General features: G+C 40.1%; 1 protein-coding gene across 2 annotated transcripts; it reads right to left on the bottom strand.

Annotated features, from left to right (window-relative positions):
• Positions 1 to 1,043: 1,043 nt before the first annotated feature.
• Positions 1,044 to 15,504, bottom strand: gss (glutathione synthetase). Of its 2 annotated transcripts, none has more exons than XM_072367332.1 (13): positions 15,434 to 15,504; positions 14,224 to 14,365; positions 13,875 to 14,020; positions 13,199 to 13,274; positions 12,077 to 12,216; positions 11,663 to 11,779; positions 9,255 to 9,335; positions 9,084 to 9,161; positions 8,869 to 8,938; positions 7,190 to 7,384; positions 7,028 to 7,109; positions 5,386 to 5,575; positions 1,044 to 2,240 (listed from the first exon to the last, which is right to left on the bottom strand). In XM_072367332.1, exons 2-13 carry the CDS (start codon positions 14,353 to 14,355, stop codon positions 2,117 to 2,119), a joined length of 1,431 nt encoding a protein of 476 aa, XP_072223433.1. In that variant the 5' UTR covers positions 14,356 to 14,365; positions 15,434 to 15,504; the 3' UTR covers positions 1,044 to 2,116. The 2 variants fall into 2 exon arrangements, with proteins under 2 accessions (XP_072223433.1, XP_072223432.1); XM_072367331.1 differs by lacking the exon at positions 15,434 to 15,504 and adding an exon at positions 14,956 to 15,412.
• Between the last annotated feature and the right edge of the window lie 21 nt (positions 15,505 to 15,525).

Raw genomic sequence — 15,525 nt, 5'->3', positions numbered from 1 at the left:
AATTTCAAGAAAAAGCCCAAATTTGCAGTTACTAGTTATATTATTCTTCACATTGTTGGCATGGTATGGAGGGCTTAAAAACGGCCACAATCCGAAATAAATACAGAAATTTCTAAATTTTTTAATGAATAAAGTAATATGGCAATAAATGCTACTAACATTTCATATAATTTATCCAAAAATGCAATATATCATGTGAAATAAATTAATATCTGTGCTTCAGTTTCCAACTGTATTCATGTAACTTTGTGCTAATAACCCTATTTATTTCAATCCAGTGTCATTCATTGATTTAAAACTTGATTTTCATTTACATATTCATTCTTTCACCACAGGATTTATGTCTCCACTACTTTTTATTTGTATTTTTTTCTTTTCCTTTATCATTTCCTGCTTCATTTTGCTAACAACATGGCTGTCTTCCATCCTGCTCTCAGTCTGCTGGGTTTTCTTTTCTTAATACTCATCAGTTTACTCAGCTGTTACCAGTTAATATTAGAAAACATAATACTAACAATAACTTCTCAGGCAATGTTTACTATGTTGTTCTTGTTCCATTTCCCAGCATTTGCTTTGAATTTGCAAATCACTGCATTCTGTTCCTAAACTTCTTTGAAAACAGAGTCTGCTTCCAGTTTTTATGCAAAGTCAATCGTTTACAGGTGGCAGTGCAGCGTGTAGAACACCATGAGACTTCCACTATAGGGAAGCACAGATACATGAGTTTCGTGTCGGTATTAGCCGATTTTCAGCTTGTTGCCTGCAGGATAACACTGACAGATGTTCAGTGGTCGGTATTTATTTGTTGTGTCCCGGTTGTGTTGCATTGACTTTGCCCCGAAACTGAAAAGATATCTTTATTTATCAGCTTTCAGCTAAATTAGCATTTTTATTATCTGTATTGGAATAAATCCAGATCCTCACAATGAGACGTGCAATTTCCTGAATTGTCAGCATGGTCCTTTAAATGACAAGTACGAGCATTTTTGGAAATCTGAAACATGGGGGTGTTTATGGTGATGAGAGTAAATGAGCAGAGACAGTTCAGCTTTACAGAAACTTAATTTATTTTCTGATTTTCTTGGTCCACAAGGAAACACTTTTGCTTCTTAACTCCCCTTCATTGTATCAATAGAATCTAAATTTATGCTAACCACTGAACGACTGCATGTCATGATTACAAAGTCATGAATATCTTTCACATGAGGCTCAGAGTGACCTGGAGGTTCAAACAAAAGTCCTGATGTCATGGTAAATGATAATAGAAAGCGATGTGAGAAAATAGATATACATCTTATTCATTTTCTTCTAATAATTATTAGGAAAATAACTGTAGTGCTTGATGAGGTAGGTGTCCCTTCATTTCCTAAGAGACAGAGTTTTTATAAAATCAGCATGGAGTGATGTTCGGATTACTGGGCTTTTGAGTCTAAGAATATTTTACCAGTAGAATTGAATCATTTCATTCCCTAAAACACGTGAAGAAGGAATTCGTTTTGGACAAATAAAGTTGCACAAAATCCCTCATAGTCGATGCTGTGATGTTTTAAACCTGGAACGCATGAAGAAAAGCAAACTGTAGCGGTGTCCGTCGATAAAAAAGTAATAAAAACTCACAGAGCTCAGCACGGTACAAACAGTGATAGAGAAGTTATCGGTTGGTGATGTTTAAGGACACTTTTTCTTCATTCTAAACAATTCTTTAAGTTGCAGCTGTTCAAATTGGACTTTTCTGGCTTTTACTATCAAAATCAATGACTTTTATGAAGAAGTTTGCATACAGCACTTCACAAATAAAGAGCAAACTGTTCTGTGAAACTCTAACGTGAAGCAGCCACGAGCCGTGTACTTTAAAGCAAGAGCCTGATGGGATCCAATTCACATGATCAGAAAAATGTGAAACAACAGCTCTCCAGTACATCCTGCAGCACATCTTTAGTGAATCATGTTCAGCCACAGAGCAGTCTGGAAGCTGAGGTGACGAACTGTACTGCAATATGAAATTAAATGTGTCTTGCGATCTGTTTATCTTCCAGAGTGTGAGTATTATTTCTCTCAGACGTTGTCACACTTGCTGTATAAGTACAACCTTCCTGTTTCTGCAGGTAGTGAGCTTTCAGATGAGTAGAGGATTGTCCAGCACGGCCACGCCTGCTGCGACGCCTCCATCCGAGTGCTCTGAACTCTTGGTCCTCAGCAGATGACCCACACATTCATTCAACACCATGTCTCTACCCTGCCTGTGAGGAAACAGAAAGACAAGTAACAAAACAGACTATTAAATCTGGAGGTACTTCACAAGGTTTCACTCTGATGACTGACTGGTTCCGTTTTGCTGGTAAATCTGAAGGACACAAACGGAAATACACTTTTTTTATCCGTGTCCACATTCTGCGCACAAAGACGAAAATATGAGGAAAGATCCTCTTATAGTTTCCTTCTTGTATCCATATCTGATTAAGTGAGTTTGAAGCAAACTTTTGAAATATCGCCTCACAGAGAATTTGCATCTGATTCATGTCTTTAAACTGGATTCGAGTGAGTAAAAGAGGCTGGTAAATCACAGCTGATCTGTGTAAAGCCCTTCCATCTGTTCTTATGTGCCACAACTCATTCTTAAAACAGCCGAATCATCACCAAATCCCCTTCATATGATATCTCAAGGAGATTAATGAATTAATCTGACAATTCTTGATCTCTTTGGTGTTCACTTCTTTCATGAAACATTGTTTAGGAAGTTCAACACATTGTCTTTTAAGAGTAATCCGTTGCTGTGGTTACAGAGTAACATACAATAATCTATAGAGGCTGTGGGGATGGTGGGAGGAGCTTCTGCTGAAAAGAACAACACAGAACAGCTCAATTAATAAACACAAGAAATTAATTTCTCAGTCATTTGGACGCAAGATAAAGCTGTTCTCACTGTGTGTATTTCTACCAAGTCAAATAGAAATGATCAGAAGGAAATGCCCACGTCTAGAAGCAGATGGGCCAGACACTGAATGCTGAGGCTAATATGAGCAATGATGTGATGGACACTAAGCTGAAACAGTCACCTCTCTGCAATATAGCAACCAGACAGAGTTACACCGACAATAAGCAGCTAAACGTCCTCAGATTGGTGCTCCTGATGGGCAAAATATGTCAAACAATATATCAAAAAAGGCCGTTAAGGCGGATATGTACAGAAGATATTGTTGTCCGAGGGGGATAAAAGTGCCACATTAGCAGGAGGAAGGAAGTGCTCCCGGAGAGCTCTGTTATTGCCGTGCACACAGGCCTGAAAAATGCTCTAAATTCTCATCTGTGAAGGGTGAACACGAACTCGTTTTAAGCCGTCTCAACAAGAGCAAACTCAAGCTCTTGTGAAACTTAAATTTGCAGAGCACTGGTTGAGGATCAATCGGAAATGGTGTAAACTTTAAGAAACAACAAAGATCTGAGAGTTTGTTACCGTACTGTTATTCTTTATGTTCTGTACTTCAGAGCATCTGGAACTAAACCGGGTTGTTTGTCATCTCTTTAAAAAAATCTGTTCTCAGACAGATAAAAAATGTACTTGATCAAAGCCGTATTCCTGAATAAACGGTCCTCATTATAACATATTACATAAAAACATCCTTAGACTTCTTGTTTGCTCGCGACACTTCAGAGCCATTTCCTTCCCTCTGCTATATACTCGGGGAAAATAAACCATATTAGAATTTTAATGATTTCAGCTGTGTTTCCATGTAAAATTATCACTAAGAGGAAGAGTTAGAAGCAGCCAGGAGTATCATTTACATCCATGTTAGCTATATCCTGTAGTCAAACTGCATTTGTTGGGCTTCTCTCATTAGCTGCTCTGCTTTTCTGCTTCACTAAAGTTTACCAGAAAGGGCCGTGATCATCTGCAGTCCAGTCGGATATAAAGGTTTTAATAGGCATTCTGTGCTGTAGAACACTCAAAAGCTCTCAAATTCTACTTTACTTCTAAAAAGAAGGAAGGGGGTAAATGACGTCCCTTTTAAGCTTTTTAACTGAACGTGATCTTTTCTTCTGTTTTTACTAAAAGCACTAAAAGAGAGTAACATTCGAGATCAATGTGAAAAGACTCAAGAATGTGTTAATCAGTAGGGCAGTAATTATATTACAGATTTGTGTTAGCTTAATACTAATTGTTGCCCTGGAAGCTGGTACTAGAACCAGTTCAAAGTTAATTTAACTGGAAAAAACTTGCAAGGACTTGTTTGTTTTCCTCAGGCAGTGAATGCCCATCAATGATGCACTTGTCTGTTCAAACACTGGTTTTGCTTCACTTCAAGAGTTTTGGATGCATATCACTCACATGTTTTTTGGAAATGTGATAAAATAACACAACTTTCAAATTGATACATGATTCATGACTGAAAATACCTGGGAAAGAAATGGGGAAAAGAGGAGCCCCCCCCTACTCAGGATCAAGCAGATTGTACAGGGAATCTACATAACGGAATGGATGACACACCGCCTACCACTACATGGAGCTCAACACGAAGAAAAATGGATAAAATAGATATTATTCAAAACAGAACAGTGGCAGAGACCATAGAAATAGAAAATAGAAACATGGACAGATTGCGAAGAATGTTTATGTTTATGTTTGTGCATTTAACAGACGCATATAACAATGCAGCTAACATCAAAGCTAACGATAAGCTACATGGAAGGAGAACCAGTCAGGCTCTGTCAGAGGTAACAGTTTAGAAATAGAGTGCAGGCATAGAGGGAAGTACGGGGGTAGCAGAAGCTCTCTGAAGAGCTGGGTCTTCAACAGTTTCTTGAAGTTAGACAGCTCTGTTCTGGTGGCGCTCCGTAGGTATTCCATCATCGTGGAACAACACATGAACTGGATAGTGTGGTGGTAAGATTGTCACCTTACATGTGAGTGACCTGGGTCTAAATGACACGCCTGCATGAAAGGTACTACTTCCAGTAGGGGTACCTTACCCTACCAAGGATATGTTGCTTTGGATTAAAAACGTCTGCCAAATGCATGAACATAAGCATGAAAAGAGATTATCTTGAGCGCGGTGTAGGCACTGCAAGACAATGATCCTTTGATGACCGAGTCGTAACATAAGCCTTTGTGGGAGCATTCAAGTAGATGGGAGCCGTTCCATTAAGCACTTTGCAGGCTAGCTCTTTACACTTGCTGTTTTTGTACTTCTGAAAAGTAAAAACTAAAGTGAGAAAATGTCGTGCAGTTAAATGGAACTTACATTAGCCCTGCTAAAGCAGCTCTAAAGGCTCTGGCTTTGTAACAAATCATCATCCAAGAAGATCTCCACCCAAATCTGCACACCTCTTCTGACAAAACATTCACAGAGACGAACGACTAAAGCCCGAGCAGAAATGCTGACATACCTCACATACGTTCCAAACACTCCCAGTTCACTGAGACAGTTGTTTATTTTGAGGGGAGCGTCTCGCCTCAGTAAGTAGTTCTGCACAGGGATGGGATTGATTTTATCCATTAGGATATAAGCCGTCCGCTCTGTATTGTCCTTCGCTCCCTCCAGGACGTGGCAGATCTCTGATCCATAGATGTTGTTGCCTTGAAAAGAAAGATCATAACATGTGTGGGGAAACCTTTAGCTTACTGAGTGACTTCAGACCGGATCTAAATCAATCAGGACTTGAGATTTGACTTTGATTTGCTTGTACTTCCACAACACTTCCACATTTTGGAGCATTTTCTTGGCACAATAGCTCAATACGCCTCTAATTTCAACATATTAAATATCAAAGTTGGACAGAAACCGCTGCACGGCGCAGTCAAAAAGAAACAAAATCACAAATCAAATTTTCTTAATTAAAAAGTAGGATGCTTGTGGTTCAATTGCTCAATTCATATTGCTTGTGGATGTCAAGGCCTCAGGAAATGTCTTCCTTTAGACAGAGACAAGCTTCCTGCCCCTTCCAGCTGATAAATCAAACAGTATGATACTTTTGTCTCAGTCAGGAACAATGAAGCCGTTTGAGCCAGTTTGAGCCTACACCTGTTCTCCATGTTTGCAGTTTTCCAGGAAAAAATGTGTAAAAGCACTTTTAAAGCATTACACAAATTCAAACATTGGAATACACTAAAAAGAAAGCCAATGTTAGCAGTGCTTCTGACCAGCACTGTAAGTTTACGAAGATCCCGCTCGAAATGACCCAACAGAGCTTGTGACTTGACTCAAGAGTCGAGTCTTGAAATTTCCGTGACACATTTCTGTGGCTGACTTTATTTTGTACAGCATGCCCAAACAATTCAAAACAATCTCACCCATTTCCCCTGATTTTTGCAACAGTAAACGTGCTGATATATAAAAAAAAAAGTGACTCTCAAAGTTTTCTCTCAATAGTTCAGCCAGTAGAGACCAGTAAAGCAGGATTTGCAACAAACCCCATGTCTGGATAAACTGGGAAGTTTCACATAAATCTGTCATTCCTGCTTCTCCTTTTTAAAAGCCCTCGACGAGTTGATATACGTCTTCCTTCTTGTGTGATGCAGTTTCAGATTGCATTTCTAGATGCAGTCGCAAACTGCAGAGTAATAATGTAATAAAACCAAGTTACCCTGGAGTCCATGTGGCTGGACTGATGACGGTTTCTCAAGCAGCACCGCCTGAGGTCTCAAAGGTCTGTCCATGCCCTTTATGCTCTAAGATTTCTCAAAAAGTCTTTTGACAATCTAATCCTCTGTTGATGAAATACCAAAGTTCTTTTCAATCTTAGACTGCTAAACCTTTTTTTTAAATGATCACTGATCGAGCCACACCCCATTTCTGCTTGAAAAGAACAAGCCTTTAGCGGTTGTTTTTCACCAGCTAATCTGCTGACTGTGGAATCCTTTTTTTGATTGTGTTGCTGCATCAAGGCCTAAATGTGTTCACATTTTCTAAACACAGCAAAGTTGATTAGCGAAGATGCTGAAAACCATTTACTTTCCACTTGTGTCTGTTAATGAAAGGTTCGTACAAGCCTAACTAAAGCTTCAAAACGTCAAAGTCTGTCTTTGTACCTCCTCCTTCTCGCTGAGGTTTCAGGACAAACTGGTCCGGTGATGCCAAAGCCATCGCGACTGTTTTGTCACCGTCTGGTCCCTGCAGGCGTCAGCAGCATGAGAATTAAACGTGCAACGCAGCTGTGGTACTTACACATTCTCGGTGGGACACTTTCTCACCATGTCTAGAGTGTAGAGGCCAGCGAACGTTGCCCTGATCTGCTCCACTACTTGAGGCTGGTCGGGGAAGAACTTCTCCAGGACTCCAGGTCTGGCGAGTACCTGCTGGACCTTCTTGGTTCCAGCCAAGTGAGTGCTGATGTCTGGACATTTCACAGCCAGAGAGCGCTCCATCATGAGACGAGCATCCCAACACTAAATTCCAAAAACCAACAAACCTCCATCTCAATTTCGTCGTTTGACACAACAAACTCAGTTTCAATCCCACAAAATAGCCTTTAAATGACGATGTAACAGCTTTGTTTTGTGCCTGTGTCGACTCTATGTTTTGGGCATTTGCTGTCTGCTTTCTCTGGGTCGACATTCCTGACAAAACAGCGAGCACATTGACCAGCGGAGCGTAAGAGCGGTTTGTTTTTCTGTGACTGGGGCACAGGGAGCAAACGGCCCCAGACAACAACGTGGACAAAAGAATGCAAAAGAGTGTAGCATGTTAGGACGGTAGATTGTCCTGCTGAGAACACGGGGAGAACAACGCATAACTTGGCTTTTACACGGTGGTCACAAAGCAAACGTTAACTGGAGCGTGAGAATCTAAACAAAATACAAGTAATAACTATAATTAATCTGATGCCCGTTTCGTCGGCAATTTGCAAACATTGTTATTTAGGTCATCAAAAACATCATTTTGAGTTGTAGGTGTGCAGTTTTAATCACATTTATGCAACTCACTGCACAGTGCAGACGTCAATGATTTGAGGAGTGTAAAATTTAGGTTTGACACCAGACAACTGAAGAGCTCTGCACTGATCTAACATGAAGAGAAGTGATTATTCTGCCAACTCACGTCCAACGTCACAGAGAATATGTTGTGTCCCTCTTACTGAGCATCGGTGGCAACAGAATTAAATTTAACACTAATGTATAAAACTATATTTAATGAGTTGACAGAGAGAAGGAGCAACAGGAAGATAAACAGACATTGAGTAGTCTTGATTCAGTCTGAAATGGGGTCTGAAGTCCTTTATAGACATGGAATAACGTTAATAATCGTTTAAGAGATGGAATTTGGTCATTCTGACATTGTTTGTGTGAGATTGGACAATGAATCGAGTAATCTAACAACATCACGTCAAATTGTCCTATCAGTTAAGTTGTCCCAGTCTCACTTCCTCATTCCGGCCCCACACCTCTGTTCTGCAGAAGTAAGATGCCCATTTTCTTTTAGGTATCAAGGAGCAGTGGTCAATTAACTCTTTAACTGGGCCTCTCAGGTCCATTTAGATGTTAAATAACTACTTTAAGTCTGTAAAACAAAGGGAAAGGGGCCATGTGTGAAAATTGAGGTTTTATTTTGATTTATATGAGCCTGATATAGATGAAAGCAGCTTAAAATATCCTTTTCTGACATGTTTAAACTTACAAAACAGTCAGTGTTATGATCATGAAAGTGTAGTCATCAACATGGACACACGTGGGGCCTTCTGACTGCAGCAGTTCGGACGCGTGTCCCGTTAAAAAGCTACAATATTAAACCTGCTCAAGTCTAAAGAAGAGAACCAGAAAGCAGTAAATGTCTCCACCGCTTCAATCGCACGCTACTTTACTACTTCGTGTCTGTTGTTGACCAAACTCTGCCTCGGTCGTATTTTTCCCTGTCGAAATAAATGACTTGATACCTGTTCAGAAACATAGTTCTGCGGCATGTAACCGTTCCTGAAGTACACCACTGCAACCTCTTTGCCGTCACTGAAACGAGAGCAAAGTCATTGTATGTGAAATAAACCCGACCACAATCATTCCTTCCTGCTGTTGGCAACAAAAGCTTTTCTTGGCGAAAAAAAACCCACATTCAAATAACTTATTTGTGTATAAGTGGCAGAAGAAGACTCACACAAATAGTCTCTTGTTCTGATCGAGGCGTCCTGTTTTGCAGACGTCGTCAAACCTCTTTCTCGTTGTGGGAATGTTTCTGAAACATAATTTGATTGATGTAAAAAAAAAAAAAACACAGTTCTTCACATCATTCACAGTAAGGGAATGCGGATTTCTTTGTAACTCTTACCTTTTCCACAGCTCGCTCTCAATGTACCGCTGATCAAAGATGTTCCTCTGGACTTCCTCCACCAGAAACATGACAACCGCTCTGTAATGACAACAATCATTCCTTATCTATAACATTCTGTCAGCGTTAGCATGTTCTCCGGGTACACCGACCTCCTCCTAAAGTCTACTAAAGATGCATGTTACTGGTGTAGAAATCTGGTTATTCCACATTGACCCAATGTTTGTCTTTGTTTTGGTTCAGTGATGGACTGAAAAACCATCCAGGATGTACGCCGGCTCTCGCCCTGTGCCAGCTGGGATAGGTTCAAGCCCAACGACCTTCAACTGGATTAAGCGGATAAAGAAAATGCATGAATGGATACTGTCAGCCAAATTTGGATAGACAAAAAAAAAGAAAAAAAAAAGACTTTCTCGCAGTCATTTTTTAGCACTACTAAAATAATACTCTTACCTGAGCTAATTAATGTCTGAATGGCAAGATGAGGAGCAGGGCTTAAGCCACAAGCAGCTCTAGAACCAGAGGACAGTTAAGACAGCAAGTATGATTGCCAGGGATTTAGCTCATAACCCCAGCATCTGTTTCCAGATCCAGATGGACAAAGACATCTGTTAGAAAAATATCATGAAGTTATACTATGAGGAAAATAAAGTGGCATGTGTGGGAATGTTTTACCATGTCAAGGGACACTGTGTGCTGGAGAAGGCCTCCCATCTACCTTATTTCAGCTTCTGTCAAAGCCTTGTTTTACTGAACGTCTCATAACCTTGTGTGCTTAGTGATGTCAGCAGGAGCAGAGCCAGCTTCACCCACACTTCTGTAAGCTTATAAGCAAACAGAACCCCCTCAGGTTACCACTGCTCCCTCTGCTCTGGTTACTTGGACACGTGGCACTGATGCTCCAGTGCAGATACTTATAATACAGAAGGTATTTTTTTTCCTCTTTAAACGATTTGAATCACATGACAAATCTCATTTTACACACAAGTTTAGACACTAAGATTTTAGTTTTGGCTTTAGGTTTGTCTCTTAACGCTTTCATAAAAGGGTTTGCCTTCTATCAGGTATTACATTTGCTATTCAGGAAGGCAACTCTCAAGCAGGCAAGAAATATACCAGCGTAAGATTCTATCTTAGACGTGAATAAATTATGCCGTAGAGAGTCGCCAGCGGAGATGATAAAGGCGACGCTGCTCATGGCTGAAATTCAGCAGAAGAAGTTTCCCTAACTGGAAACAAACTGCAGCAGACATCTACAGGATGACAATGGGAGAGCTCTTTTTAAGGAATACTTTCTGCTCTGGGAATATCTGAGAAAATTGTGAAAATTTCAAGTAACACTATGGTCTAATGTCGTAGGTCCTAACAAGAATAAGATAGCATATTTGACCTCATAAATGTGATTAAAAAAACACTCACAATAAACTCCCACACAAAAAAAAAAGAGTTAGTTCATCAGTAACATGGTTTGTTTTTTTTCCGATTTATATTGCCAAAGGATCTGAGTTTGGGGTTTGAGTGAAATCAACAGGTTAAATATAATTTGCTTTGTACTTGGTGCTGCAGGGCAGTTTAGGGCCAGGGAAGTGCATGACAAAGATTGGTTTACCTCTATATGAGTCAGAAACACATATTCACAAGGTTAAAAAACTTCTCTACTGTTGCTTTAAAGACATAATAGTCAGAGTGTTTGGGCTGTCAAACACAAACCGTGAAGAACCGGTAAACAGGAGGACTCACTCTCACTCTCTCACTGCGGGGTCTCCTCGCGCCACAAGTGTCTGAATAAACAAAAAATGAACATGAACGCATCACAAAGATGCTGGCCTGGATGTTCAATCTACACCAGCGCAAGAAGCCAGCTTTCCAGTGCAGAGGGAGTGGAAGTAGATCCGTTACACAATAAGAGAAACCAGAAGGCCGAGTAGATAAATAACATCAACATAGCAGCCTGTGCCTGTCAAACAGAGCTGGACTCTCCTGAGTCAAGATTATCAGCTGGTGACGTTGTTGTGGAGACGCTGCTGTTTTTGGGAAGTGAAGACAGCAAATGAGAAGAGATCGTGTTAGCTGTTAGCCTTCTGTCCGTGCTCCTTCTCATGCACTCATTAGCTCACGCTGAACATCTAATCGGAGTAAGTTTAATAGGCTGAAAAACAGACGTTGACTGAGTCCGACAAAGACGGCGCTCACACCACAGAGATGTGGCCGGTGGACGGTTGTCGGCTTGGTGTTTGAGACCCCTTCGAGCAACTCGTGGCTCATTCCACCTTTTTAAAACCACAAATGAAAGAGGTCTGGACTCAGACCGCCTTGTGCTAAAGGACGGCAGTCCCAGCCAACATTGTTGAGACTAACGCAGTGGTTTAAAGCGCCAAGACTTGAATTTGTTTCAGCTATATTCCTACCTCTCTGATCCATAGAGCTCCCAGGCTTTGGCAACTGCACGAGCCAAACCAGCTGCAGGTTTATTGTCGAGGATGCGTTGGCTCTCCTCCAGCCTGCCGGCCACCTTCAAGATGTGTCTGTTAAAGAAGACGAGTTACACATTGTTGCTCTCTGTTAATTAAGTCTTTGTCTTAATTAAACAAGAAGATTCAGTCATCTGCAAACAGCTTGGCAACACGGGGGAGAGATTTTATTTCTTCTCATCTTTAGACGCTGTGATAGAAGCTGTCAGAATAAGATCCCCGTAACTGTTGAGTTCTGCAAGGCCAGCCATGTGACATAAAAACAAACACACCTTTTTTTATAATAGCTAAAAATATAAACGTGCTTTCTCCCTTTCTAATCCATGTGCGACACAATAATGACTTACTTACCTGTGTAGATCTGGCGTGCGTGATGAGAGACCTCCAAAGCTTGCAGCGATCGTGTTGATCTCGATCTGCTTGAGAGACGACGTCTTGTCGTCTCTCTGGTCCAGCATGTAGTCGGAGCGATTGAGTCCCAACACAACAGACTGAAAACAAGGCCACGGATCTCCACTTAGACCACTGAAACTACTACGAGGTAATGATCAGGGTACATTGCTAACATTGAGTTACTAAAGTTGAGCCATTTAGGGTCCAATTTTTAAAATCATTCCTTATTAATTTTCAACCAAAACCAAACACATTTTCCATAAGATTTGCTTTTATTTATTTGATTTTATTTATCTAACGTCATTGTCAGATTAATACTTTTGTGGTTTTGGACTGAAAACATCACTGTGGGTTTTAGGGTGGTTTGAATACTTACAGAATATCAGAGTGACATTGAACAGCTCTTGCTGACATGCAGCAGATATGGCCGCCTTCATATAAATTAGCTCACGAGCTGCTGCAATCTACACTTGTTTTTATCTTTCAAGCCATATGTCATGCGAGCCTTACACAGAAGAGCATGATCGACCTTTTAGAGTAATACATGATAAAAGCTGAATATTTGGCCTCTCAAATTGTTTTTGTTTAAACTTGAAGATGACGAATTAAATGTTTTAGCGGATAATTAATATTTTTCCAGAAAACCATCAGGCTTTAGAGCGCTTTTTTAAAACTAAGACATAGCTCATAATTAGCTTGTTAGATGGTATAATCTTAGTAAAATGCCAAAAGTGTCAGTTCAAGCAAGTAAGTAAGTAACCTACAGTAACCCTACACTTCAACCGTAGTATGTAAATAACAGAAGAAATAAAAAAAAAAAATAAAAAAAATATATATATATATATATACAATGACAAAGAATAGAACATTAAAACCCGGAGCCTAATCTGAAGGTAATTTAATGATCATTTCATTTTATTTTTGAATCACTATCAAGTTGAAAATATAGCTTGACAGCTTCTGACGCCCCTCCACCGAAGAGCAACTGATAATCTTAAAAATGTAACTATTATCATCATGGTACAAGCAATATATGAAACTGCATATTGAGGATGCACGTTTTTAAATAAGATAACATACCTGAGATCTTCCTTCTTTTAGGATCTGCTGATGGATCCTGAACAGCCTCGCAGTGAAGTCATCCACTTCAATGGTGCTAAAAACAAAGATTTTACATAGATTTTACTATTTCATTACATCATTTGCTCATCTTGAAATTGTCTGTAGAAAGCAGGGCGTTGTATCCCACTGTGGACCATTCCCCCTCTTCTTTTAACGTCTGGACTGATTTCCAGGACAGAATCAGGTCTGTTTGTAGTGCAGTGCTGCCTGAGAGCCTGAAGATCAAGATCATCCAATACCGATGTTTCTAGATTCTCTGAATCTTTCGATGATGGAATATTCAAAGACTACAATTTTACACTGAGGACCATTATTCTGAAATTGCTCCACAATTTGAAGATTCTGTTTTTTTGGGGATTGCTTAACATCCGCTCATACATACTTCTGAAACTCTGCCTCTCTTTGGTGCTCTTTTTATATACACAGTTTCTCCAGACGTTTCTTTTTAGCACCACTTACCACTTAGATTTTAGGTATATTGTTGCCGTCAAATTCAACATGAGCAAATAATTATAATTTTCTATGTTCTACTAATATGTTGCAGTTAACGTTGGCAGAATATCTCTTTGGCAATGCCATATAACGGTGCAGCTTGAGATCAGTCAGTGTAGCAGATGATCACATTGTGTGTTACCTGGCTAAAGCCTCCTGCAGGAAATCTGTGTCTTGGCTGATCTTGTCCACTAGTGTGTTGTAGTGGGTCTGCACTGCCAGAGCCTGAAGGAACACACCTTTAGGCACAGGTGATGGGAAGAGTGTGAATGGAGCATAGGTCACCAACTGCAAAACAAGAATTATATGAATTATATATATAGCAGTGCTAAAAGACTACCAGACCAGACTCACTTTTGATTAAATCTAAAGATTTTCAAGAAAATTCCTTCACATCCAAGCTAGTTTCTAATGCCAGAAGCAGAGAACGTCTCGAACAATTTCATTCCCTTTGCAGGATAGCTATAAATGCCTGTGTTTACAAATCATACCTCAGATGAGTTGGGGGTCTCTTGGATCCTCATTAGGACTCCCTGAAGAAGCGCTTCATCTTTTGCCATCTCGGCCAATTCTTCAATCAGAGCAGCATTCATCATCAGCTCGTCGAGTGACCCCTGGGCCATTCTGGTTCACCTGAGATACGAAAAATAGTCAATAGAGGGAAACACACTGTGTCACCAGGTCACACAATGGGAATAAAATAAGATCAAGACCAAACGACCAAAAACAGGAGAGAAAGAAACTGTTGCTTAGCTCTAGTTGTTTAAAACTATGTTAATTTCACTGATTCATCTGATGTCAGGAAACTGGGAATAATAACTGATTCCAACTGCTAAATTTAGCTTGTCAGGTTGACTATCTGCTTTTGACAACAGAAAGAGTAAGTTTATTCACCTTCACGTGTCCAAAGTGTACTTTTTAAAATAAAGAGACACAGCTCCGAACGAAATAACAATGAAAAGTGAACTAAATCACCGTTTTTCACAATTACTAACAGTGCTTTTTTGGTTGGTACTAAGTACCGATTCAGCAGTTGTAGATCACAATAATACAGCTATATACATACAAAACAATGACAAGATGTAATGTAGTAAATGTGTTATAAGTCAAACTGTGTTCAAACTGACCCAACGTATCCAACATTTACTGTTGGGCCAGTAAACCAGGTTTACACAGACGTTGGGCTAACAGCGGCTCGTGACAGTAGCTTGTTAGCTACCTACCTTAGCTAGCCGGCTTCCACAATTAGTTTAAGGTGTCCGACTCAGAAGGGTTCGCACTTCTTTAGTGGTAAACTGTAACTGACTGCAAGTTCTATGTCCGAGCTCCGTCTCTAAGATATCAGGAGCATCCGTCGTCGACTTCAGCTGACAGCGACTGAGTGGGATTTTCAACGTGAGCAGACTGACAGCGCTGCTGTTAGGTTGGACACAGTCAACTTCCCGTATTTAAAAGTCCGATTGTCCTGCAAAGCCTGCACGCCGTTTACTCACGGATATGCGGTGCCAAAAGACTACCAGACCAGACTCAAAATACATTCATCGCGATTTTGAATAGTGAGTTTGATTAAATGTACAAATGTTTAATGAAAACATAAAGACGCGTTATTGATTCAAATACAAAACGTTAGACTTGCATTTGATAGACTCATAGGATCTTAATGAAAGTGTAGAGATTTTAAAAAAGGAGCATATAGCAGACCTATATGAGTCGTCAAATTTGTACCACACGTTCTTGATATCCTTGTGTTGCATTCAATGTACCTCGGAAGTAGTCAACTCTAATACCTCTGG

Source organism: Leuresthes tenuis, unplaced genomic scaffold (assembly GCF_036924035.1).
Source record: "Leuresthes tenuis unplaced genomic scaffold, fLeuTen1.0.hap1 SCAF_16, whole genome shotgun sequence".
Taxonomy (NCBI): Eukaryota; Metazoa; Chordata; class Actinopteri; order Atheriniformes; family Atherinopsidae; genus Leuresthes; species Leuresthes tenuis.
The sequence above is the reverse complement of the archived record's forward strand: the minus strand, read 5'-3'. Positions and strand labels throughout refer to the sequence as shown.